This window comes from Theropithecus gelada, unplaced genomic scaffold (assembly GCF_003255815.1).
Source record: "Theropithecus gelada isolate Dixy unplaced genomic scaffold, Tgel_1.0 HiC_scaffold_16233, whole genome shotgun sequence".
Classification (NCBI taxonomy): Eukaryota; Metazoa; Chordata; class Mammalia; order Primates; family Cercopithecidae; genus Theropithecus; species Theropithecus gelada.
In genome coordinates this window covers 1-25,496 of record NW_020258028.1, presented here as the reverse complement: position 1 = coordinate 25,496, position 25,496 = coordinate 1, and the positions used below count along the sequence as shown (strand labels likewise).

Sequence of the window (25,496 nt, the reverse complement as noted above, 5' to 3'; positions counted from 1 at the left end):
GGCCCAGTTGGAGGCTGCAGTGGGGTGCAGGGCGGTCACACCGGAACCATGGAGCTCAGCGTCCTCCTCTTCCTTGCACTCCTTACAGGCCTCCTGCTACTCCTGGTTCAGCGCCACCCTAACGCCCATGGCCGCCTCCCACCAGGTCCCCGCCCTCTGCCCCTTTTGGGAAACCTTCTGCAGATGGACAGAAGAGGCCTACTCAGATCCTTTCTGAGGGTAAGGCACAGATGAATGGGGTCTGAGGGTGGGCTGCTTCTTGCCTCTGTACTCGGGGATCCTTCACCAAACAGAATGAGGCAGACTTCCTGAGTCAGGGGTGGCACGGGGAGGGATGGTGAGTATGGAGCATAGTGAAGCATGATGGGTGCTGTTATTAGGAGAAAAACATCAGTCAAATTCCGCAGAGTTTATTTGAGCAAAGAGGTGACTCATGAATTGGACAACTCCTTAAACAAGGAGAGACACCACACAGCAGTATGGGCAAACAGTATTTACAGGCAGGAAAAGGAGGTGACATACAGAAACAGTCTGATTGGACACAGATTGCAGCTTGCCTTACTTGGTCACAATCTGAGCAGTTTGCGCCTGTGGTGGACTGAAAGCCCAGCTGCTCTGATTAGCCAACACTTGGCTACTTGTCACAAGAATATATTCCTTTGGGCTGGGCACAGTGGCTCATGCCTGTAACCCCCGCACTTTGGGAGGCCGAGGCGGGCAGATCACCTGAGGTCAGGAGTTCGAAACCAGCCTGGCCAACATGGAGAAACCCTGTCTCTACTAAAAATACAAAAATTAGCTGGGCATGGTGGTGCGTGCCTGTAATTCCAGCTACCCAGGATGCTGAGGCAGGAGAATCACTTGAATCCAGCAAGTGGAGGTTGCACTGAGACGAGATGTTTCCACTACATTCCAGCCTGGGTGACAGAGGGAGACTCCATCTCCAAAAAAAAAAAAAAAAAAAAAAAAAAAGAGAGAATATAGTCCCAAATTAGGTTGCAGTTCACTGTATACAGAAAGAGCTTTAGGTCAAATTTAATTTAATTAAACAATTTTCCCCTTTTGGTCAGCCTCAAAATTTTGAGACTGACCAAAACCTTGGGCATCAACATTACTTCTGTCACCATCATAATGGACTTGTTGCTCTCAGTATGGAATTCACAATGGACAAGACCAAAGTAGTTGAGTGATTCTTTATGTTTTCTTCATGGTTTTGTTATTCATACTGTAACGAGACCATTGGATGTACAAAGAATGGCTGCATATGAGCATTTAAGACTCCTTTTTTTTTTGAGACGGGTCTCACTCTGTCACCCAGGCTGGAGTGCTGTGTCACAATCACAGCTCACTGCAGCCTTGAACTCCCAAGGCTCAGGTGATCCTCCTGCCTCAGCCCCCAAGTAGCTGAAACTACAGGTGCATGCCATCACGCCCAACTACTTTTTGTATTTTTTGTAGAGACAGGGTTTTGCCATGTTGTCCAGACTGGTCTCAAACTCCTGGGCACAAGCAATCCACCTGCCTTGGCCTCCCAAAGTGCTAGGATTACAGGTGGGAGCCACCGCACCTGGCTAAGACTCTTGAGAAAATATAACACATCAGAGAGACTGTTATGATGGCTCGCAGGAGGGTAATACAAAGAAAATCAAGTCTGTACCTTACCAGAAGTCTCCATGAACCAAACTGATCAACATCGAATAATTCAAAGCTCAGGCAGTAAACATAGTTCAATAGTATTAGAGTCCGATTGGTCATAGACTTTGTTCAGGGCATGATGGTGATTAAGGACCAGAGCTTGCTATAAAATAACTTGATTTAAAGAGGCATTCATTTGTAGTTGGCCTGGTAACACATATCATAGTATCCTGGAGACCCACTAGAAGAAACATTAAGAGTAGAAAACCTTGGGATAGTCAGGCTTGCTGTGTTAGTCTGTTCTCACACTGTTATAAAGAGATACATGTGACTGGGTAATTTATAAAGAAAAGGGATGTAACTGATTCACAAGCACCTTCTTCACAAAGTGGCAGGAGAGAGAGAGAGAGCAAAGGAGGAAGAGCCTCTTATAAAACCATCAGATCTTGTGAGAATTCACTATCACAAGAACAGCATAGGGGAAACCGCCCCCAGGATCCAATTACCTCCTACTAGGTCCTTCCCTCCACACCTGGGGATTACAATTCAAGATGAGATTTGGGTGAGGACACAGAGCCAAACCATATCACTTGCCATCACCATTCAGGATGCTTGCAAATCACCTGTTAGCTGCACCTGTAAACACGTATCTTCTCTTTCCCCTGAGAAATGTCCTTAGTGTATTTGGTGACAGTGTCTAGAGAAACAGCAGTGTCAGCCAGATTTTAAATTGAGTTATATGTACTAGTGAATTCACGGGAAAGGTAACAGCAATATTCTTTTTTGTTCAGCACCATACACAAGCCACCAAGATGGGCAAGGAGGAGATCTAAAATTGCGTGATGTTCCATTAAGCATTTTTGTTGAACACAAATGTTCTCATCCCCTTTTTGGAGAGTGGCTTCTACCCATCTGAACTCCCTGGATGTTCAACTGCCTACAAAATTCAAGATGTCCTTTAATGTATAGATTAGCCTCAGATTCCCTACAACTGTCACCCCCAATACTACCAAGAGTGAGCCCCTAGGAACCCCATTGGAACATTTCCTCAGCAGTAATTTCAGTTATTGACTGTTTTGGCTTTTAACTATGGGAAGTATCAGGGAACTCTCAGGGAAACAATTTGGAAAGCAGCATTGAGCTAGGACAAATAGCAAGTTCTGGACCAGTGAGGAGAAAGAACAGAGTAAGAAAACCTCCGCAGACTCAAGGTTGGCACTTGGGTTTGAAAAGAGGGTCACCTACTGGCATCAGAGCAGAGGTCAGTTAAGTTTGTTTACCCATATGTCTGCATAGCTCCTGAACAAGGTGGGAAACTTACTTTTTTTGTGGTCTTTTTCTAGCATGCTGCAAGGATGCATAGCCACATTTAGTTGGAAAGAGACTTTACTGTATTTATTCATTTATTTATTTATTTATTTATTTATTTATTATAGAGTTGGGGTCTTGCTATGTTGACCAGGCAGTTCTTGAACTCTTAGCTTCGAGCGATCCTCCCATCTCAATCTCCCAAAGTGCTGGGATTACAAGCATGAGCCACCACGCCTGGCCACTTTATCATATTTAATCCAGTAACATTACACACGCAATTACCCATACCCACACAGGTTATCCCCAGGTCCTGCATACGTGATGCCTGGAAGCACAATATGCCTTTTTCAGCCATCATTCAGATACATTTTCTATATTTGGTAGTGATTATGTTCTTAGTTAGTTAATAATATGTTATTAAATACTGTTATTATATTATATTACCTAACTAAGAACATAATCACTACCAAATATTTCCAGTGAGTGCAAAAAAGCAAGTGGCAATGATGTTTGGAATATCAAGATATAGCTTTCCACTCCTTCGTTGGGGTTTCAGGGTGATTCCCATTGGGAACACAAAGAGGCATTGGCACCAGTGAAATTATTTCCTGATTTTGGGGCATTGACTCACAAACTCAACAATTGCTTGTTTTTTCTTTTTGTTTTCGTTTTTGTTTTGTTTTTGTTTTTGTTTTTTGCTAGAGTATAAGCCTTTGCTAAAGCCATTCACAGATTATAGTCCTATGGATTTTCTTGTAAGGAAAGGAAAAGGGTCAGGACAGCAAGAAAACAGGGAAGAAAAGATAAAAGATAATGCTTTCACGATAGAAGAGAAATCTTGATCCACAACCTTGGAAAAACTGTCCACATATAGGATGCCAACTGCATCTGGGGAGAAACTTCCCGGGACAGCTTTGCCTTAAGGTCTCCAACAGACATGCAGTTCTAGGAGTCTAGAAGGGTCCTTCTCAATGGAGAGATGTGGATCCAAGATCTGAGACCCTGAAGTTTTGCTCTAGAGAAGAACTTGGCACTGTCCTTTGCAATGGAGTACAAGGACAGTCTTAGAAGAACTTGGTATGGTCCCTTCCAGTGGAGTTCAAGGACAGTTTCTCTGGTGACATTTCCAAAGGGCCCAACCACTAAATTCTAGATCGTGAAAGGTCTGGTTGTCATCAACTGATGGGTCATCAACGACTCCTTTTACCTGGCAAAAACGTGCTTTGGCATAATGCATTAAAGCCTTGTATTATTGAGTCATATCAGAGTTTATGAGTGGGAGATACATGAGATTCTATTATTAGGGGCATAGGCCTTCCTATTACTATTTTACAAGAGATCAATCTATGTCTTTCCAGTAGGAGTGGATCTGATTGTCCTCAATCAATAATACCTTTGACCAAGGGACTCCAATCAATTCAGCATGCTTTGCCTAATGCCTTTTGTTTTACTGTTGCAGAACAATCAAAGACTGGAGAAACCGAAAAGGGTTCAGCAGAGTTTGGTGATTACTGGCTCAGCTGGACATACGTCCAGGAAGTCTGAGCCCTGAACAAAGGGCTTTTCCTCCTTGTAAACATCTTAAGGCAGGAACTACATGAGGCAGGAAGCAAGTTACAGAAGTGAGAAACAAAACAGTTAATGAACATTTCTTATATCTTGAGAAAGACATGTCTTTCAACCTAAACGTATCGGTCTTGTGACCCTGCAGCCATGCAGGAACTCACTGGGCCTGTAATAACCTTTGAGGAATGTGGAGTTGGGGAGTATAGATAAGGTCCACTGTCCACAGAGAGAAGACAGGTTGTTAATAGTCTCTTTTAACTTGAGTGTAAGGTACAGTCACACTTTGCAGCAACTTTAAGAGGATTTTAAAATTTCCATTACTACTACTATTAGGTTATAACTGATTTCATTAATTCCTTATTCAATACCTTATTTAACTGTTTTACCACTTGTCTAGTGAAGCAAGTACCTCTATCACTGGAGAGCTCCCCAGGAATGCCCAGTAAGGAAATACATTTTCTAATAACATTTTAGCTACTGTTATGGCATTGATCTTTGTGCATAGGAAACCTTTAATACAACCAGAAAACATGCAGTGAAGGTGGCAGTGGAATTAACTCCATCTTCAAGTGTTCAAATGATCTACCAAGTGCTGGAAATAAATTGCTTGAGGTTTTTGTTGTCTTACTAGAATTATGGATTTGATAAACCAAATATTAGTTATAAACTACTTAGCAATCTTAGAAGAGTCACCTCGTCAATACTTTTTCATAATTTGGATCATTTTATCTCCTCTATGATGAGTCATGGAATGCAGAGCTTTTAGTAATGGAAATTTTAAGAACTCAGGAAGGACCAGGCGTCCATCCAGGGTCTCCATGAGTGCATGCTTCACACTGGAGTTGCAGCCTCTTAAGTACAAATTTTAATACCATAAGTAGCAGTTTATGCTTCTCTAATTCAGGTACATAACACTGGTTTATTAAATAGGTTATCACAGGTAATTTGATGGTGCCATTGCACTCCAGCCTGGGTAACGAATTGAGACTCTGTCTCTGAATTGGAACAACGTGGGGGCAGTGTCCTTGGAGGGGTGAGTGGGCATGAAGAGGGGTCTGGGTATGAGCCACAGGTGTGGAATTTCACTCTTCTCTGCCATCTTCTGTTACATCCTTGGGTACCTGCCTGCCACTGAAAGAATGAGGTAAAACAGGTAGTGACACGAATCAAATAGATTTTGCTGTGTCAATGAGAGACAGCAGAGAAGCCCATGTCAGTGTCAGGACAGTGGAGGAGAGAGGAAGAGCAGGAAAGGAGTCTGGGCAGGGAGTGCTTATCAACAGTATACATAATGTCCTATAACGGTAACTGACACTTGCTCAGTGTTTTCCTGGCTTATCACTGCTTACCATGCATAATTTTATGTTTAATTATCTACTTATTATTAGTAATCAATCAACCCACTTTCCAATGAGAGAATTAGAACACTGACGATACCTTCCAGCTCCTCTTCCCCTTACCCCCTCCCATGTTGACCATACTCCTGAATCTTAGGCTTGTTATCCTTTTGCTATTAATAGAGGTTTTTTTTTTTTCCTCACCAATGGTCTTTTTTACTGATATCGAGTACAGAGTATATATGCCAATACTACTATGAATTTTTAAAGTATTTGCTTAGACAGAATACATGGACATACAAATGATGAATGTGATGATTGTCATACATATATATTTATCTTAGACATTTAGTTGAAACACGTGGTCTTTGGTTATTGTCAGACACTGGCACTTTACCTGGAAGATACAGGGTAATTGGGTCATAGACTCTCAAATTATGGAACCTTTAGATTTTTCAGGGCAATGCCATGGAGGGAGCCAGGGAGGCTTATGATTAGGTAAGATGTTGTTCGGGTGGCTCACCACCCAACTGGTCAACACTCAAAGATGTGGTGGCTTATACCTGTATTCCCAACACTTTGGGAGGCTGAGGTGGGAGGATCGCTTGAAGCCAGGAGTTAGAAATGAGCCTGGGCAACCAAACGAGACCCTGTCTCTACAAAAAAATTTTTAAAAATTTAGCCAGGCATGGTTGCATGTGCCTGTAGCCCCAGCTACTTGGAAGACTGAGTCAGGAGAATCACTTGAGCCCCGTTTGAGGCTGCAGTGAGCTATGATCACGTCACTGCACTCCAGCCTGGGCAACAGAGCAAGACCCTGTCTCTTAAAAATATATCATCTGCTGTGTGAGGGGTGATAACATTTAGGAAAGTGTGTATAGGTTTAAATTCTGGCCAAAGACATCCTACACAATGCACTGAACCTTATCTTTAAGGGTTTTTTCCAAGCTCTGCAGAGGCTACCTGGGCACCAATCATGCCTCTGTTAACAGAAATTGCTGCTCCTTCTAGCTCTTGGTATCTCACTGCCCCCTTTCTTTATGAGAGCTGGTATGGGCATTGAATATCCCAATCCTTTACAAATTCCGAAACAAGCAAAACTGTCAATGGAATTCGTGTTTGCCTGAAATGAGTTTTTGAAAGCATCTTTGTGGCTACCTTGTAAGCTCATAGAAAGTGGAGGCTTGTCAGGAATGATATTGAAGAAGTTTTTCATTTTAACTGTTTTAGAGACAGGGTCTCAGCCTGTTACCCAGGCTGGAGCGCAATGGCACAGTCATAGCTCACTGAATCCTTGACCTCCTGGGCTCAGGAGATTCTCCCGCCTTAGCCTCCAGAGTACCTGGGACTATAGGTATGACCCACTATGCCCCACTATTTATTTTTACTTTTGTAGAGACAGGTTTGGGGGAAGGCCTCACTATGTTGCCTAGGCTGGTCTCGAACTCCTGGCCTGAAGCAATCCTTCTGCCTCAACCTCCCAAAGCATTGGGAGAAGTTTTGAATAGACATGTTTGACCCTCTCCCCTTCTTTCTTGCAGCAAAGATTTCCATTTTCTCACAGGGAGGACTTGGGGCAAATTGTTTGTTTTGTTGTTGTTGTTGTTTCTTGAGGATGTGGGTGGGTCATTTTGGTTAATGTCAGTGCAAGAACAGTGTCCGTTCTTCGTTATTGGGGTTTCTTGGCTATCCAGGCAGGCAGCAGCTCCCTTGAGAAGATTTCCTGAGCCCCAGGTTCCCACCATATGCTCTCATACACCAGCTGCGCCTCCTTACTGAGCCTATGTCCTTGACAGTGCTGCATTTACCTGTGAACCTGTGGCTGAGCTCTCCCTCACACTTCCAGACAAGGAAGACCTGTGAGGTCTCAGCACAGTGCTGAACATAGTGCCTGGTACACAGTAGGCGTTTAGTAAATATGTGTCCGGGAACAAATGAAGGAGTCAGTGAGTGAAAGCTCCAAGCCTAACTCAGCGGAACTGGCAGTTGGCCGGGGTCTGCAAAGTGCTGCTTGGCCCCCAGTAGGGGGTTGCAGATCTGGGGATCCCTCCCCACCAAATAGAGCTGCATCACATAGGTGAAGGTCCCAAGTGCCTATTGTTTTCTTTTCATTGTTTCCATGTGTCACAAGACTATCATGCTATCATGTGAATCAATGGGCTTAATTTTTTCCCTAGAGTAATGTGGCTGGGAATTATCTGTGTTGTCTTGGGGATTTTCCAGGTGTCATTTACAACTACCTGTGGACAAGGTGAGGTGCTGCCCTCATCTTAGAAGTAGGGATTGTGGCCAGGCACAGCAGCTGATGCCTGTAGTCTCAGTACTTTGGGAGGCTGAGGTGGGCGGATCACCTGAGGTCAGGAGTTCGAAACCAGCCTGATCAACATGGAGAAACCCCATCTGTACTAAAAAAACAGAAAACTAGCTGGGCGTTGTGGCACATGTCCGTAATCCCAACTACTCAGGAAGTTGAGGCAGTGGAATTGCCTGATCCCAGGAGGCGGAGGTTGCCCTGAGCCGAGATTGCACCATTGCACTCCACCCTGGGCAACAAGAGTGAAACTCTATCTCAAAAAAAAAAAAAAGTAGGGATGGTGATGCTTAGCCTGGGGAAAGCACTGGTCCAGTGTCACACAGATGGGAAAAGGGGAAGCTGAGATCCAGCAGGAGGTCTGTCTCCAAAGCCCTCCTAGATTAAAGCTGCTTAACAATTTGTGGATGATGAAATCCTCTGAGAATTTGATTAAAGCTGTGGCCCCCTCTTTTCCAAATAGGCACATACATGTTTGCATAAAGTTATGAGGCTTCACAGACTCCCTAAAACTCTTTCATAAACCTTCCAAGGATTCTCTAGGTATTCATGACCGTCTATTATGATTGCATCTCTTGGGGGCGGGGTAAAGAGGGAGGGCATGAGCAAGTGTGTGTCAAGGCTGAGGAAGCTGGTGCTGTTGCTTTTCCATTTCCCAATAAGCTTCCAGATTCCTTCTGGAGTCAGAAGGATGCGGGCTCATGTCTCAGATTCAACTCTTATGCATTGAGTCACAGTTTTCTCTTCTGTCAGTTGAGATCATGACAATGAGAAGGTGTGCCCCTAAGGTGGTTGTGAGGATTAAATGGGATGTTGTATACAGCTAGTATATAATAAGTGCTCATTAAATGGCAACTACCTTGATCCATTCATTCATTTATTCATGAATCCAATAACAATTCACTGGGCACTTTCTATGTACCAGGAAATATTCTAGGAATTGATGATGTGGCATCTTGGGCAAGACATACGAGGTCACTGTGCTCATGGACATTCTGTTGGCGGAGACAGATAAGCAAAAAATAAACAGATAAGGAAATGTTAGGTGGACAAGAGCTATGATTAAACTAAGCAGGGGGTTATTTCAGAAGGTGATGAGAACTACGTTAGGTTGAGTGGTTAAGGAAAGACTCCTTCTGCTTTGTTTCTGAGCAGGGACCAGGAAAGATTCAGGTGGAAGGCACCAGAAGGAGGCAGGGGTGGTTGCAAGAATTCTGAAGCAGGAAAAATCTCAGGGAACAACATGGAGGAATGAGTGGGAGGAGAAGTCAGAGAGGTAATGGGGCCATGTCATGTAGGACCATGTGAACCATCCGTGGAGACTTCAGATCTTATTCTCGGCAAAGTGGGAGTATTGGAGGCCTTGGTGAGCACAGGGATATTAATTATTTTAAAGTGGGGTTACCCTGGCTTGTGGGGCACTGAAACAAGTGTTAAGGGGTATAAGCATGTAAGCCTGGAGAGCAGTGAAGGGGCTTTGCTGAGATCAGTGTAGGTCGTTTGTAAGTAAACTTAACCATTTTTATAATTTTTATGTCAAGTTTTTATTAAAGTTGAACATCACCATAAAAAGTGCACAGCTCAATGAATTTTCACAAACTAAACACACTCATGTAATTGACATGCTGACCAAGTAGCAAGAGTCCCCCGAAACCCTGCACCCTGTTCTTTTCTAGTCACTATCCGCCTACCGCCTTGATCATGGATTGATTTTATCTGTGTTTAAACTTCTTTTGTTTGTTTGTTTGTTTGTGAGATAGAGTCTTGCTCTGTCACCCAGGCTGGAATGTAGTGGCACAATCTCAGCTCACTGCAACCTGCACCTCCCTGGGCTCAAACAATTTTCTTGTCTCAGCCTCCCAAGTAGCTGGGACTACTACAGGCAAGGGCCACCATGCCTGGCTAATTTTTGTATTTTTAGTAGAGACGGGGTTTCACCATGTTGGTCAGGCTGGACTTGAACTCCTGACATTTTGATCAGCCTGCCTCGGCCTCCCAAAGTGCTGGGATTACAGATGTGAGTCACTGAGTCCGGCCCTGTGTTTGAACTTCATACACATGAGATTATGATACATGGACTCTTTTGTGTCTAATTGCTTCCACTCAAAATTATGCCTGTGAGTTTCAGCCACGTTATCGAGTGTAGCTGTAGTTTGTTCGTTTTCATTGCTGTATAATATTCTATTGTGTGAAACCCTCATTGTTTCTCTATATCTATGTTGATGAATATTTTATTAAGAAAGCTTCTGTGAATACTTTGTTCATTTTTTCGTGAACACAAGTACACATTTTTGCCGGGCATTTCCTGGGAGTGAAGTGGCTGGGTTCCTGGGTATCCATTTGTTCAGCTTCGGGAAATACTGCCCAGCAGTTCCCCAAGTGGCTGCACACTAATCCCACCTTATCCACTGGAGATATTTTCTGAGACCCCCAGTGGATGCCTGAAACCCCACATAATACTGAACTCTATACATATTGACTTTTTCCTATGCAATCACATTATATAGGGAGGGTGGTATACACTGTGCAGACGTGGTGAACAGAGCATGATTCATGTCCTGGGTGGGACAAAGTGGATGGTGAGAGACATCATCATCCTCCTCAGAATGATGCACAACTTAAAACTTAGGAATTATTTCTGGAATTTTCCATTTAATATTTTCAGACTGCAGTTAGATGTAGGTAACTGAAACTACAAAAAGCAAAACCACAGATCCTAAGAAGTATGGGATGGGGTGATATTCGTCATATTTTAGCAACCATCTCTACTGTTTAGGGCACCAGCCAATCAGAGCAGAGCCTGGCTGGGCCACCCATTAACCTAAGCTTGTCCAACCGCCTTATTTTGTTGTTGTTGTTTTGTTTTAGTCTTTTAGCAGCCTGAAGCCATGGTTTTCAGTTTCTGTCTCTAGTGATACACAGAAAAGAAGGATGAGCAAGGGGCTTTATTGGCCCAACAAGAAACAGACACTAAGAACCCATGACTGTATTCTCTCCCTTGGATACCATTAACCCTTAACCCTTAGTCGCTGGGTCCTGGCAGGGGAAACGGCAGCCTGGGAAGGCGGATGTTGGGGAGGGGCTAATTACCAATCTCTTATGTAAGTATTTTGATAGTTTTACAACTGAGATGTATGCTGACTAACAGCCACCCCGGGTGTGGATGTAATTGGCAGTTCCGAGAGAAATATGGGGACGTCTTCACAGTATACCTGGGACCGAGGCCCGTGGTCATGCTGTGTGGAGTAGAGGCCATACGGGAGGCCCTGGTGGACAACGCTGAGGCCTTCTCTGGCCGGGGAAAAATCGCCATCACTGACCCAGTATTCCAGGGATATGGTGAGGGCCTCGGAGGCACTGGGAGGGGGCGGGTGGGGGATGCATCAGGGAAGGGAGGATATGGGGGGGAAGAAGGACTCAGAGCCTCCTTCCAACTTCCTATGCAACCAACCCACACCTTCCGTACACCCCAGGCGTTGTCTTCGCCAATGGAAACCGCTGGAAGGTGCTTCGGCGATTCTCTCTGACCACCATGAGGGACTTTGGGATGGGAAAGCGGAGTGTGGAGGAGCGGATTCAGGAGGAGGCTCAGTGTCTGATAGAGGAGCTTCGGAAATCCAAGGGTGAGTCCTGGGAGATGAATAGGAAAGAAAGACAATGAAACACTGAGAGATGCAGGTGCACGGGAATAGAAGGAGAGGTATATGTGGGCAGAGACAGAGACACATGAAACAGGAGACACGATCTGACAGAGGGATAGGGACAGAGAGGGAGAGAGACAGGGGAATAGAGAGGGTCGGGGATGGGCAGGAGAGAAACACAGAGAGCCAGGGAAAGAGAGAGATGCCAGGTGTATAATGTCCACGAATTGCTCAAAGAGGCTGGATGCGATGACTCTCACCTGTAATCCTAGTACTTTGGGAAGCTCAGGTGGGAAGATTGCTTGAGGCCAAGAGTTAGAGAACAGCCTGGGCAACATGATAAGATCCTGTCTGTACACAATATAGGAAAGAAATGAGCCAGGCATGGTGGTGTGTGCCTGTAGCCCCAGGTATTTAGGAGGCTACGGTGGGACTATAGGATCACTTGAACCCAGGAGGTTGAGGCTGCAGTGAGCTGTGATTGTGCCACTGCACTCCAGCCTGGACAACAGAGCAAGACCCTGTCTCAAACAAACAAACAAACAAATCCTCAGAGACATATATTTTCATAAATCAATTGTGTCTATCGAAGGCAAAGACAGAAGTTATGTAAAAGAAAGCAAAGAGAGAAAAGAAAAAACTACAGACATTTAACAAATAATGAACTGTGTTTTCCTCGCGCTGGGTGCAGTGCTGATGAATTGGCAGTGAGCAAACAGGCCAGGTGGGCTGTTCCGCCCTGGTGCAGCTGGAGGGGTCATGAAGGAAGCACTAGGTTGTTTCTGAGTTCTCCGTAACTTGGTGTCTGTGGGAAACACAGGTGATGGGTCTGTGGCTAGCACCTCCACCTCATTCATGCTAGGTGTTTCCCATCTCGCTTATCAAAATGTCTCAGGAGACTCTGGGACATAAATGCAGAGGCTGTGTGGGGAGGTAGAGACACAGGAGCTCTTGGAAAACAGGGACAAGAAGACTGAAGAGAAGGACAGGAAGAAACAGAGTGACACAGGCAGGAGGAAAGAGACAGATGGAGGGACCGAAACAAAGAAATATAGGTTGGGCATGGTGGCTGTTCATGCCTGTAATCCCAGAACTTTGGGAGTCTGAGGTGGGTGGATCACTTGAGGTCAGGAGTTCAAGACCAGCCTGGCCAACATGGTGAAACCCCATCTCGACTAAAAATACAAAAATTAGCCAGACTTGGTAGCATGTGCCTCTAATCCCAGCTACTCAGGAGGCTGAGACAGAAGAATTGCTTGAGCCCGGGAAATAGAGGTTGCAGTGAGCTGAGATGACACTACTGCACTCCAGCCTACATGACAGAGTGAGACTCTGTCTCCAAAAAAAAAAGTAGGAGGGAGACAAATATACACACAGAGAGATAGAAACAAAGGCAAAGAGAAACTGAGGCAGAGAAAATTAGAGAGACAGACAAGGCTCAGGAAAAGGTCTGCAGAGTAATGAGAGAAGAAGGCAAGTGAAACTCAGAGAGAGGCTGCGCCAACCTGATGTTCTTGGGTGCTCACAGATCACCCTCCAGCTGGAGCCAGGGCTGAGCCTGGTGTATACAGGTATCAATTAACAAGTGCAGAACAATTCCGACAAGACTGGCGAGCCCTATATGTGAAAAGAAGAGATGAATGGGGAGTAATAGGTAGGGGTAGAAAGATGGTTTTTTATTTTTTTTTAATTAGAGACAGGGTCTCACTCTGTTACCCAGGTTGGAGTGCAGTGTCACCATCACAGCTCACTGCAGCCTCAAACTCCTGGGCCCAAGTGATCCTCCCACTCAGCACCCTGGATTCCTCCAACTGGGATGACAGGCATGTGCCACCATGTCTGGCTACATTTTTTTATCTTTTTGTAGAGACAGGATCTCCCTATGTTGCCCAGGCTGGTCTTGAATTCCTGATCCTATTGTCTGAGGCTCCCAAAGTGCTGGGATTAGAGGTATGAGCCACTGTGCCCACCCAGAGATTTTTGATTTATACAAGCAATTGATTGAACACCTACTCTGCCCAACCACTACCCCTGGGATTTAACTGTATTTGCTCTCAGAGTCAGAGGTGGGGCCTGAGAGGAGGTGTAGAGTGAGAACCGGCTGCATGGACTCTATAGCTGTGTTGCCTGGGTCTAAATCCTGGCCTCAGTAATGAGTGACTGTGCAACTTTAGTCAAATTACTCAACCTCTCTGTCTGCCCATCTAAAAATTGGAGCTAATAATCAAATTGCATCTGCCTCATAATGTTGTAGAGCGAATTCAATGGAATTATGTGTGAAGTGCTGGTACAGAATTAGCTGTTATGGTTATTCTTATGGTTATCATCACTGAGTGATGGCAGACAATCACACAGAGATGGGTGACAGCCTGATGTTCCCCAGGTCCTTCAGTCTGTGTCCTTGACCTGCTGCTTCTTCCTAGGAGCCCTCGTGGACCCCACCTTCCTCTTCCATTCCATTACCGCCAACATCATCTGCTCCATCGTCTTTGGAAAACGCTTCCACTACCAAGATCAAGAGTTCCTGAAGATACTGAACTTGTTCTACCACACTTTCTCACTCGCCAGTTCTATGTTCGGCCAGGTCAGGGAGAGGGAGAAGGAGAAGGAGGGTAGGGGCGAGGTGAACATCCAGGACACACGAGAAAAGGATGACCTGTCTTGGGGGCCCAGAAATGCAGCTTATCGCTGGAAGAAAGGCAGAGACCATGTGGAGAGTCAGGGACATGGAGACCTGGAGGGAGGGGAGATGGTGAGACAGGGATAGAGACAGTGAGAGAGAGAATGGGATGTGATGGGGAGGCAGAAATAGAGTCAGAGAGAGACTGAGAGAAGGAAGATGAGCTAAAACAAGACAAAGGACAGAGATCAAGAGATCCTGAGAGACAGAGTAGATGAGGATGAGTGTGAAAGAGAGGGAGAGAGAGAACGAATCAGGCTTTGGGCTTCATCTCTACTCTTCTGCTCCTCGATGTCATTTTTGTTATTATTATTATTTTTTTAGACGGAGTCTGACTCTCTCATCCAGGCTGGGGTGCAGTGGTGCCATCTTGCTTACTACAACCTCCTCCTCCCAGGTTCAAGTGATTCTCCTGCCTCAGCCTCCCAAGTAGCTGGGACTGCAGGCATGCGCCACCACACCTAGCTAATTTTTTTTTTTTGAAACGGAGTCTCACTCTGTTGCCCAGGCTGGAGTGCAGTGGTGCAATCTCGGCTCACTGTAACCTCCACCTCCCTGGTTCCAGCAATTCCCCTGCCTCAGCCTCCTGAGTAGCTGGGATTACAGGTCTGTCACCACGCCCAGCTAATTGTTTTGTATTTTTAGTAGAGACGGGGTTTCACCATGTTGGCCAGGCTCATCTCGAACTACTGACCTCAAGTGATCTGCCCGCCGCGACCTCCCAAAGTGCTGGAATTACAGGCGTGAGCCACCGTGCCCAGCCTGCTCCTCGTTCTTCTGTATCCTTGCTTCTCTGTCTTTGGTAAAGCTCCTCACCTGAAGAAAATCAAGGATGCATGACAATAAGGAACAGCATTTCTTCATTTTCTCCCATTTCTCCTTCTACTTGTTTTTTTTGTTTTGTTTTGTTTTGTTTTTTTAAAAAAACATTCCCCAGATTATAAAGGTAACCTTCTGCTCTTTTAAAACAAAATACTAAAAAGTCTCCTTATTGATTAACCTGGAAATGTGCCTATTACATATTAAATTTAAGAATGTCAAGCTGCAGGACAGTATGCATAGCAGTAGCTTTGTTGGTTTGTTGTTTTGAGACAGTATCTTGCTCTGTTGCCCAGGCTGGAGTACAGTACTGTGATCTCGGCTCACTCGTTCAAGCGATTCTCGTGCCTCAGCCTCACAAGTAGCTGGGACTGCAGGCGAGCTCCACCATACCTGGCTATTTTCTTGTATTTTTAATAGAGATGGGGTTTCACCATGTTGGCCAGGCTGGTCAACATAGCTACATCTATTAACTAAGGGTGTATGTTGGATTCACATGTGGGATTGTCACAGTTATGGATTTTCAGGACCCTGCTTTCCAGATGGTCTGATCTGGAAAGTCTGGGATGGGACCCAAAGTGAGTACTTGTAACAAGCCCGACCAATAATTCTAATGTTCTCCTCCCATTGAGAACCACAGAGAAAAGTCTGGAAGGAGACCCACCAGACAGTTAACAATGGTTATCTCTAGGAGAGATTAAGAAGGAATTTTACATCTCAGAATATACGTTTGCATTTTTGCAATTATTTGCAATAAATTAGGCATTCCATTCTTCATCAAAGTAATAGAGATGTGCTCCAAAATACATAGTCCTAAAGTGTCAGCAGGCTTATCTTGCGAAGAATCATTTTATCAGTGTCCGACACAGCAAGGGAGATGAGAAGAGGTGGGAAGAGGGAGAGAAAAGTATAAGAAAGACAAATAAACAGGCTGAGGTAGACAATGAGTGGCACAGAAAGGAAGCAAGACAGAAACAGAGAGATGGAAAGGAGAGAGGCAGGGAGATGGGGCAGAGGCCAAGAAAAAGACAGAAGGATGAGGGAGGAAGATGCAGAAAGAGGTAAATGTGAGAATAACAGATCAAATGAGACATAGAGTCAGTGAGTGAGGGTTCAGAGACAGAGGAGAGTGGGGAAGAGGGGTTCCCACAGAGATATTGGGGCCCAGGAGGGGCCCTCTCCCTGTGACCTGCTTGCTCAGCCCTAGGCAAACCTCACCACCCCTTCTTTCTTGCAGCTGTTTGAGCTCTTGTCTGGCTTCTTGAAATACTTTCCTGGGGCACACAGGCAAGTCTACAAAAACCTGCAGGAAATCAATGCTTATATTGGCCACAGTGTGGAGAAGCACCGTGAAACCCTGGACCCCAGCGCCCCCCAGGACCTCATCGACAGCTACCTGCTCCAAATGGAAAAAGTGGGGTCTGGGAGAGGGAAAAGGGAGGGGAGGAGAGGGAGGGCAAGATGGAGAGGTGAGAAGAGGGAGGGAAAAGTGGTAGGGAAGGGGAAGAGGGGAAGGGAAGAACAAAGACTAGGGAGGGGAGAATAGAGAAAGGGAGGAGAGGAGATGAGGAAGGAAAGAAAGATGAGGTGAAAGGAAGGAGAAAATAGGGAGGAGGAACTGAGATGGAGAGAGAGGGAAGGTGGGGAGAGAGGGAGAGGGACAGAGAGAGAGAAAGAGAGAGAAGACTGACTGAGGAAGGAATTCAGGGTAAGGGACAAAAATACAGCAACAGGAGAAAAGACTCAGAGGCAGAAAGAGTCTGGGAGACAAAAAGAGGGAAACACATCAAAGAGATGTGGAGAGAGATAGAAACAGAGCCAGGCAGAGTAAAGAGAGGCTGAGAGAGACGGGTTAGAGATATGCGGCTGGACATGTAGAGGACAGCGAAAAGCAAACTGAGCCAGATAGTGTCAAAGACCTTTAGGCAAACAGAGGGCAGCCAGGGAGACGGGCGTGTTCACAGCAAAGCTACAGCCTCCCCCTCTCTGCCCCTCCCTACTGTGAACACAGGAGAAATCCAACCCACACAGTGAATTCAGCCACCGGAACCTCATCATCAACACGCTCTCGCTCTTCTTTGCTGGCACTGAGACCACCAGCACCACTCTCCGCTACGGCTTCCTGCTCATGCTCAAATACCCTCACGTCGCAGGTGGGCAAGGGACAGCCAGTCAAGGGGGTCTTCTGACCTCCTTCTGAGCTGTAGAAATGGGGCTATGGGTACCACCTGGATGAGAGAGGGGATGCTGGCTTCCTATTCTGGGAGCACTGCAGGCTTTGGACTAGCTTCCACCAAGCCAATTCTGTTGGTGGATTCATGAACGCATGAAGAACCTGTCCATAGGTTCTCCCATTGGTTTCTTCCATCACTTAAGGATTTTTTGTTCTAAGTTGTTTTTTTTTTCTTTGTTTTTTTTTTTTGTTTTTGTTTTGTTTTGTTTTTTGAGACAGAGTCGCGCTGTGTTGCCCAGGCTGGAGTGCAGTGACATGATCTTGGCTCACTGCAAGCTCCACTTCCAGGGTTCACACCATTCTCCCCTTCTCAGCTTTCCAAGTAGCCAGGACTACAGGCGCCCACCACCACACCCAGCTAATCTTTTGTATTTTTAGTAGAGACGGGGTTTCACCGTGTTCGCCCAGATGGTCTGGATCTCCTGACCTCATGATGTACAAATTTAAGGGGTACATAGCAGTCCTATTACATGCCTAAGTTTTGTAGTGGTCAAGTTAGGGCTGTTAGGGTATGTATCACCCAAACAATGTACATTGTACCCATTAAGTAATTTCTCATCATTCATCCACTTCTGCTCCCTCTCTCTTCTGAGTCTTCACTGTCTATCATTCCTCTCTCTGTGTCCATGTGTACACATTTTGTAGCACTCACATATGAGTGAGAACATGCGATATTTGACTTTCTGTACCATAACTTTAAAATTGATCCATTCATCTACTTATCTTTTCATCTATTCATTCTTTAATTCATTGATTAAAGAATGTATACTCACTGATTCTTTCATCTATGATTCATCCAAAGACATATACTGTCATTCATTTATTTGGATTACTTGATCCACAAGTTGATTCTTTGAAACAGTGATATGTTGATGGACTATTTGTCATTGATTCATTGGCTCATTCATTCATTCATTCATGCATTCATCCATCCTTCTACAAACTAGGTTTCACCCTTATCCTTGCATCAATCTTTTAATTCACCCTTATTCCATCCATGCGTTCCTTCATTTATCACAGTAATTCACTCATTTATTCACCTCTGATCTATTTATCACTCAATTCAGCCATTCCTTTATTCCTTTATTTATTCATACTTCACTAATTTACTTATTCACTTGTTCTTCCGTAAATCTAGCCATTCATGTGATTATTCATTAATTGGTTTCATTGATTTCTCTATGGACCATGCATTAGTGATTAATTAAGCAATCCATCTACTAATTGATAAGTAAATCTATACATCCATTTATTCGTTTGTTCATTTATTCACCCATCTTTCCATCCATGAGTTAATCTATTGACTGATTGATTTATGTATTTATTTATCTATCCAGTTGTTCATGGATTCATCTATTGTTCTACTACACTGCTATGTTTCTGAGGACCAAAAATAGTGTCTCATGTATATTATACACAAAATAAATATTAGTTTATTTTCTACTCATCTTAGAGAGGATGTTTTGAGTGGTTGTAGCCTGCAGTTCTTAATCTGAAATTCCATGCAAAATTGTGGCGTGTGTGTGCATGTGTGTGTGTGTGTGTACCTGTGCATGTGGGAAGAGGATCCCTAATATCCATTAGATTTCAATCAGTGAGAATTCTGGTTGCTTCCTCCCTCCTCCCCTCACCCCATGCTGATTGCTTTGAGGGGTATCAAGGATCTGACCCTTTACTATAGGTTTTTCATTGTTGAGTAGAAAGTAGTGTCCCTGCTGAAAGGTCTCTTTAAACAAATTTTTTTTTCTTTTTTTTTCTTTTGAGAAGATGTCTTGCTCTGTCACACAGGCTGGAGTGCAATGGCACGATCTCAGCTCACTGCAACCTCCAACTCCTGGGTTCAAGCGAATCTCCTGCCTCAGCCTCCTGAGTAGCTAGGACTACAGGCGTGCACCACCACACCCGGCTAATTTTTTGTATTTTTAGTAGAGATGGGGTTTTGCCATGTTGGCCAGGCTCATCTTGAACTCCTGACCTCAAGCAATCCGCCTGCCTCGGTCTCCCAAAATGCTGGTATTATGGGCATGAGCCACCATGCCCGGCCTGAAATGCCTCTTTAAAATGAGATTCATTCGTGTTCTTTCCTCTGCAGAGAGAATCTACAAGGAGATTGAACAGGTGATTGGCCCACATCGCCCTCCAGCGCTTGATGACCGAGCCAAAATGCCATACACAGAGGCAGTCATCCATGAGATTCAGAGATTTGCCGACCTTCTCCCCATGGGTGTGCCCCACATTGTCACACAACAGACCAGCTTCCGAGGGTACATCATCCCCAAGGTAACACCAGCTGGACTGCCACATCCTTCCTCTGTGGGCATCCTGGATTCTCTTAATCCCCAAACTCAACCTTTTTTAAGCTTCTCAATTGAGTCCCTTTGTTTTTGTTTTTTCTTTTTCTTTTTTTGTGGGGTGTGTGTGTGGAGGGTGGGAAGGGAATGACAGTATCTTTTGATCTTGTGATCCTCCCTCAGGACACAGAAGTATTTCCCCTCCTGAGTACTGCTCTCCATGACCCACACTACTTTGAGAAACCAGACACCTTCAATCCTGACCACTTTCTGGATGCCAATGGGGCATTGAAGAAGAATGAAGCTTTTATCCCCTTCTCCTTAGGTAAGCTGGACCCACAATTTCTTTCCCAGACACCAAGGGCAGGTCCTACCCTCAACTTGAGAAAAACAATGACAGGTCCTTATTAATTGAGCACTTAATATATTCCAATTGCTTCACCTGCCTTATCCCATTCCATCTTCACTATAACCCTGTAAGGGGGCTTGAAAAGGAAGATCACATTCCAAAGGCACATCTTGGCAAGCAGGACCTTGGGCAAGTATTTTAACATCTCTAAACCTCAGTGAATTCATTTTCTTAAAAAGAAAAAATCTGTTGAGCACTACCCTAAGCCCAGTGCTCTACTGGGGGCTGAAGATAATGCATCAAAAAAGTCACACAGAGACAGGGTTCCTGCCCCAGGAAATTTAAAGTCCAACAGGGAAGATGGGCATTCATCAAATAATAATAAAACAATCATCTCATGAAATGAATGAATGCCTGCAACATGCTTAGAACCGCCTGGCACAAGGGCAATTATTATAATTAGACATAAGTACTCTAAAGGGAGCTTTGGGAGCACAAAATAGGAAATACTAGCTAGTCTTGTGGTGGGTCAGCAAGGAAAAGTTTACCAGAGGAACTGGCTTCCAAGCCAAGATGTTCATGGGTGAGTGTCAATCAGCCATTGCAAAGTGTGTTCCAGGCAAAGGAAACAGCAAAGGCAAAGGCCAAAGGTGGAAACGTGATGGTACCGTTGAGAAACTATAGGAAATCCAGTGAGCCTTGGGTGTAGATTGCAGAAGGGAATAAGACAAAGGGCTCAGCTGGGCAGGACCTCGAAATCTGCCAGAGGAGTTTGGATTTCTGCTCTAGCACTGGAGGGTGGAGAAGGTCTTGACGTGCTCTGACTTGTCCCAGTTCTCATCCTCCACTCTTTGGCTGGTTAAGAGAAAAACTTTAGACAAATTAAACTTAGCAGAGTCTATTTGAGCAAAGAAACGATTCATGAATTGGGCAGCACACGGAACCAGTAAAGGTTCAGAGAGCTCCATCCAGCAATGTGGTCAGGCATTATTTATCCACAGGGAAAGGAACTGAGGTACAGAAACAGCCTGATTGGTTACAGCTCTGTGTTTGCCTTATCTGAGAATGTCTGGGCAGCTTGCAGCCTGTGATTGCCTGAAACTTGGCTGCCCTGATTGGCCAAGATTACTTGTTACAAGAATATACTCTCAAGTTACATTGCAGTTTGTTTACATATTGAGTTACATATTGAGTTATTATGGTTTGTTATGTAGGGAGGCCACTTTAGGCCAAATTTAATTTAATTTAACAGGTACCGTCCATGAAAGGCCCCAGAAACAAACCCCCAGTCTTGAGTTCCATCAGTGACTTCAGTGATCCAGGGTCCTGGCCCAACCCCTCGTTTTGTCCAGTACAGTGGCCTCCTTCCACATTTTACCTTCAATAAAAGTTGGGAACACATGGGGTGATGGCTTGAGGGTTAATGTCATCTCTCAATTTTGTTATCTTAAGTTTTTTGTTTTTTTTTCTTGAGATAGAGTCTTGCTCTGTTGCCCAGGCTAGAGTGCAGTGTCATGATCTCAGCTCACTGCAACCTCTGCCTCCTGGGTTCAAGCGATTCTCCTGTCGCAGCCTCCCAAGTACCTGGGACTACAAGCTCGTGCCACCACATCTGGCTAATTTTTTGTATTTTTAGTAGAGACAGGGTTTCACTCTGTTAGCCTGGATGGTCCTGATCTTCTGACCTTGTGGTAAGCCTGCCTTGGTCTCCCAAAGTGCTGGGATTACAGGCGTGAGCCACTGCAACTGGCCTGCTCCTTTGTTTTAAGAGAGGCAGAGATGTAGGAAAATAAGGACAGAGACAGATAAGTAACAAAGATAATGAGACTGAGAAACAGAGTTAGGGACAAAGAGGGAACACCCTGAGAGAAAGAGATGGGGAGACAGTGGCAGAAAGACAGACAGCAGGTGAACATCAGACAGTATACGGAGAAGAAGAGAGAGAGACACACAGAGAGAGAGCCACATAAGGAGGAGGAGGAGGAGGCGGAGGAGTAAGAGAAGAGGGAGGAGGAAAAGGAAGGAGGAGGGGAGAAGGAAGGAGGGAAAGGAGAGAAACAGAATAAGAGATAAGAAAAAGAGAGAGTGACATAAGAAAAGAGGAAGAAAGAATGAACAAGACAAATAAGGTATCTTGAAAGGGAGATGAAAAGGAAGGAGAGAGCAAGAGAGATTGGGGAGGAATCAGATTCAAATAGACGGAGATAGGAAGTTAAGCAAGATGGAAGAAAGCCCAAAAAAGGAGAGGAAAGGAAGAAAAACTGTGTCTGACAGGTATAGACAGAGAAAAAGACAGGGGTAGGGCTGCCAGGAGCAGAAAGAAAGGTATAACCCAAGCCAAAAAGGTGCTGCAGCCAAAGAAATTCCAAAAGGTGTCCAAACAGACGGCCCCAGAGATGGGGAGAGCGTGATGGGAGGGAGATAACAAGCATCAGGCTGTTGTGGAAAACGTTAGGTCACACAAATAGTTATAGAAGAACAAGGCCAGAGACCTGCCTGTTTCTAAGCTCATGTCGCCCACCTTCTGGATGTGCCAAAGGGACGTGGACCCTTTTCCAGACGCCTCCACATAGACACACTTGTCCAACAACTTGACAGGTGTAGGGAATACCTGAAAACTCACACTTGACATGGCCTTTCCAAGGTTTGCAGATTACGAAACACTGAAGTAAAGGGAAAGGCTCCCTTTGTCTTTGCCTCAGCTTTTCCCAGCTCCCTTTGTTCTCATTTTTCTCCAAGTCTGTAGTTTAGAACCTACTGGGGGTTCCTTGCACCTCTGAGAATCAGTGGAAGCCATAGACCCTCCCTGTTTCATATGCATGAGTCCCATTCACAATTTATATACAATTTGGATTTCTTCCCCCATGAGCTCTTGAAGCCTGTGGATCTCAGGTTGAGACCAGAAGACAGCCTAGAGACACATGGCCAGAAACACATACCCCACACATACCCCCAGAAACAAACACAAGGCGATAACCAAACCTTAAGGCTCCTTAGTACAAGCCAAGCGCTATCCTAAGAATTTTGTCAGTTGTCTCCTTTAACCTCACAAGAACTCTTTGAGAGGGGTGCCATTCTCCCCGTATGACAAGTGAAGAACACTAAGAATGTTGTCATAAATACGCTCACACTCACACATGTAGAGGTGCACACACACACACACACAACCGGAAGCAGGTCATTATACTCTGTGGAGGTCACAAAACCCTTTGGAACTGTAACAGAAGGTACCAACTCTCTACTAGAAAAATGAACATGGCACTGGGCACAGTGGCTCATGCCTGTAATCCCAGCACTTTGGGAGGCCAAGGCTGGTGGATCACCTGAGGTCAGGAGTTTGAGACCAGCCTTACCAACATGGTGAAACCCCATGTCTACTACAAATATAAGAAATTCGCCAGGCATGGTGGCAGGTTCCTGTAATCCCAGCTTCTTGGGAGGCTGAGGCATGGGAATCCTTTGAACCCTGTGGGAGACGGAGGTTGCAGTGAGCCGAGATGGTGCCACTGTGATCCAGCCTGGGTGACCGAAAGAGACTCCATCTCAAAAAAAAAAAAAAAAAAAAAAAAAGGAGAGAGAGAGTGAGTGAGTGAGAAATGAACATGGCACATCCACTCAAAGATTTGCACCTGGTTTCAAGCAGCTTCCTAAAAGTCCACCCTGAATTGCAGGTTAAAGGCCAGTCTTATGCAAATCTGTTGCAATGGACATACGTTGGACTTAGGGACATATCAGGGCAAAGAGTATGCACCTGCCCTGTGCCCACGCTGGTGACCTTCTGTGTCCACAGGGAGGCGGATTTGCCTTGGTGAAGGCATCGCCCGCAATGAATTGTTCCTCTTCTTCACCACCATCCTTCAGAACTTCTCCGTGGCCAGCCCTGTGGCTCCTGAAGACATCGACCTGACACCCCAGGAGAGTGGTGTGGGCAAAATACCCCCAAAGTACCAGATCCGCTTCCTGCCCCGCTGAAGGGGCTGAGGGAAGGGGGTCAAAGGATTCCAGGATCATTCATTGTCCCCACTTCTGTAGACAGTGGCTCTGACTCCCCGCAACTTCCTGCCTCTGAGAGACCTGCAGCAAGCCAGCTTCCTTCCCCTCCATGGTACCAGTTGTCTGAGGTCACATTGCAAGTGAGTGGAGAAGTGAGATTATTGAAAATTATAATATACAAAATTATATATATATATATAATTATAAATATATTTTTAGATGGAGTCTCACTCTGTCGCCCAGGCTGGAGTGCATTGATGCGATCTCAGCTCACTGAAACCTCCACTCACGGGGTTCAAGCAATTCTCCTGCCTCAGCCTCCCTAGTAGCTGGGATTACAGGTGTGCACTACCAAGCTTGGCTAATTTTTGTATTTTTAGTAGAGACGGGGTTTCACCGTGTTGGCCAGGCTCGTCTCGAACTCCTGAACTCGAGTGGTTCACTCGCCTTGGCCTACCAGAGTGTTGGGATTACAGTGTGAGTCACCGTGCCTGGCCATATATATATAATTTTAAAAATTAAGATGAAATTCACATAACATAAAATTAGCCATTTTAAAGTGTACAATTTAGTGGCATGTGGTTCATTCACAAAGCTGTACAACCACCACCGTCTAGTTCCAAACATTTTCTTTTTTTCTGACAGAATCTCACTCTGTCACCCAGGCTGGAGTTCAGTGGCGCCATCTCAGCTCACTGCAACCTCCACATCCTGGGTTCAAGAGATTCTCCTGCCTCAGCCTCTGGAGTAGCTGGGATCACAGGCACCCCCTACCATGCCCGGCTAAGTTTTGTATTTTTAGGTGGTCTCGAACTCCTGATGTCAGGTGATTCACCTAGTTACAAATGTTTTCATTATCTTTCCCCCAACAAAACCCATACCTGTCAAGCTGTCACTCCCCATTCCCCATTCTCCTTTTCATCTCAGCCCCTGACAATCTGGTTTTTGTCTCTATGGCCTTACGGATTCTGATTATTTCCTATGAACAGAATCATACAATATTTGACGTTTTTTTTTTTTTGAAACTAAGCCTTGCTCTGTCTCCCAGGCTGGAGTGCTGTGGCGCGATTTTGGTTCACTGCAAATCCACCTTCCGGTTTCAAGAGATTCTCCTGACTCAGCTCCCAAGTAGCTGGGATCACAGGCATGTGCTACCACGCCTGGTACATTTTCTTGTACTTTTAGTAGGGACATGTTGGCCAGGCTGGTCGTGAGCTCCTGGCCTCAGGTGATCCACCCACCTCAGCGTCCCAACGTGCTGATATTACAGGCGTAATAGGTGATCTTTTGTGTCTGGTTGCTTTCACGTTGAACGCTATTTTTGAGGGTC

At 45.2% G+C, this 25,496-nt stretch overlaps 1 protein-coding gene across 1 annotated transcript; it reads left to right on the top strand.

The window, feature by feature from the left end:
• LOC112617418 (cytochrome P450 2B6-like) lies at positions 1-25,496 on the top strand. Its single transcript, XM_025374185.1, has 9 exons — positions 1-219; positions 11,337-11,499; positions 11,634-11,783; positions 14,225-14,385; positions 16,538-16,714; positions 17,312-17,453; positions 19,626-19,813; positions 20,008-20,149; positions 23,964-25,496. The coding sequence occupies exons 1-9, from the start codon at positions 49-51 to the stop codon at positions 24,143-24,145; spliced, it is 1,476 nt and encodes a 491-aa protein (XP_025229970.1). The 5' UTR covers positions 1-48; the 3' UTR covers positions 24,146-25,496.

Coding starts and splice junctions, on each gene's coding strand:
- LOC112617418 (XM_025374185.1), top strand. CDS start 49: ATGGAGCTCAGCGTCCTCCTCTTCCTTGCACTCCTTACAGGCCTCCTG. Junction 11,500..11,633: donor CCCAGTATTCCAGGGATATG/GTGAGGGCCTCG, acceptor CGTACACCCCAG/GCGTTGTCTTCGCCAATGGA. Junction 14,386..16,537: donor CCAGTTCTATGTTCGGCCAG/GTCAGGGAGAGG, acceptor TCTTTCTTGCAG/CTGTTTGAGCTCTTGTCTGG.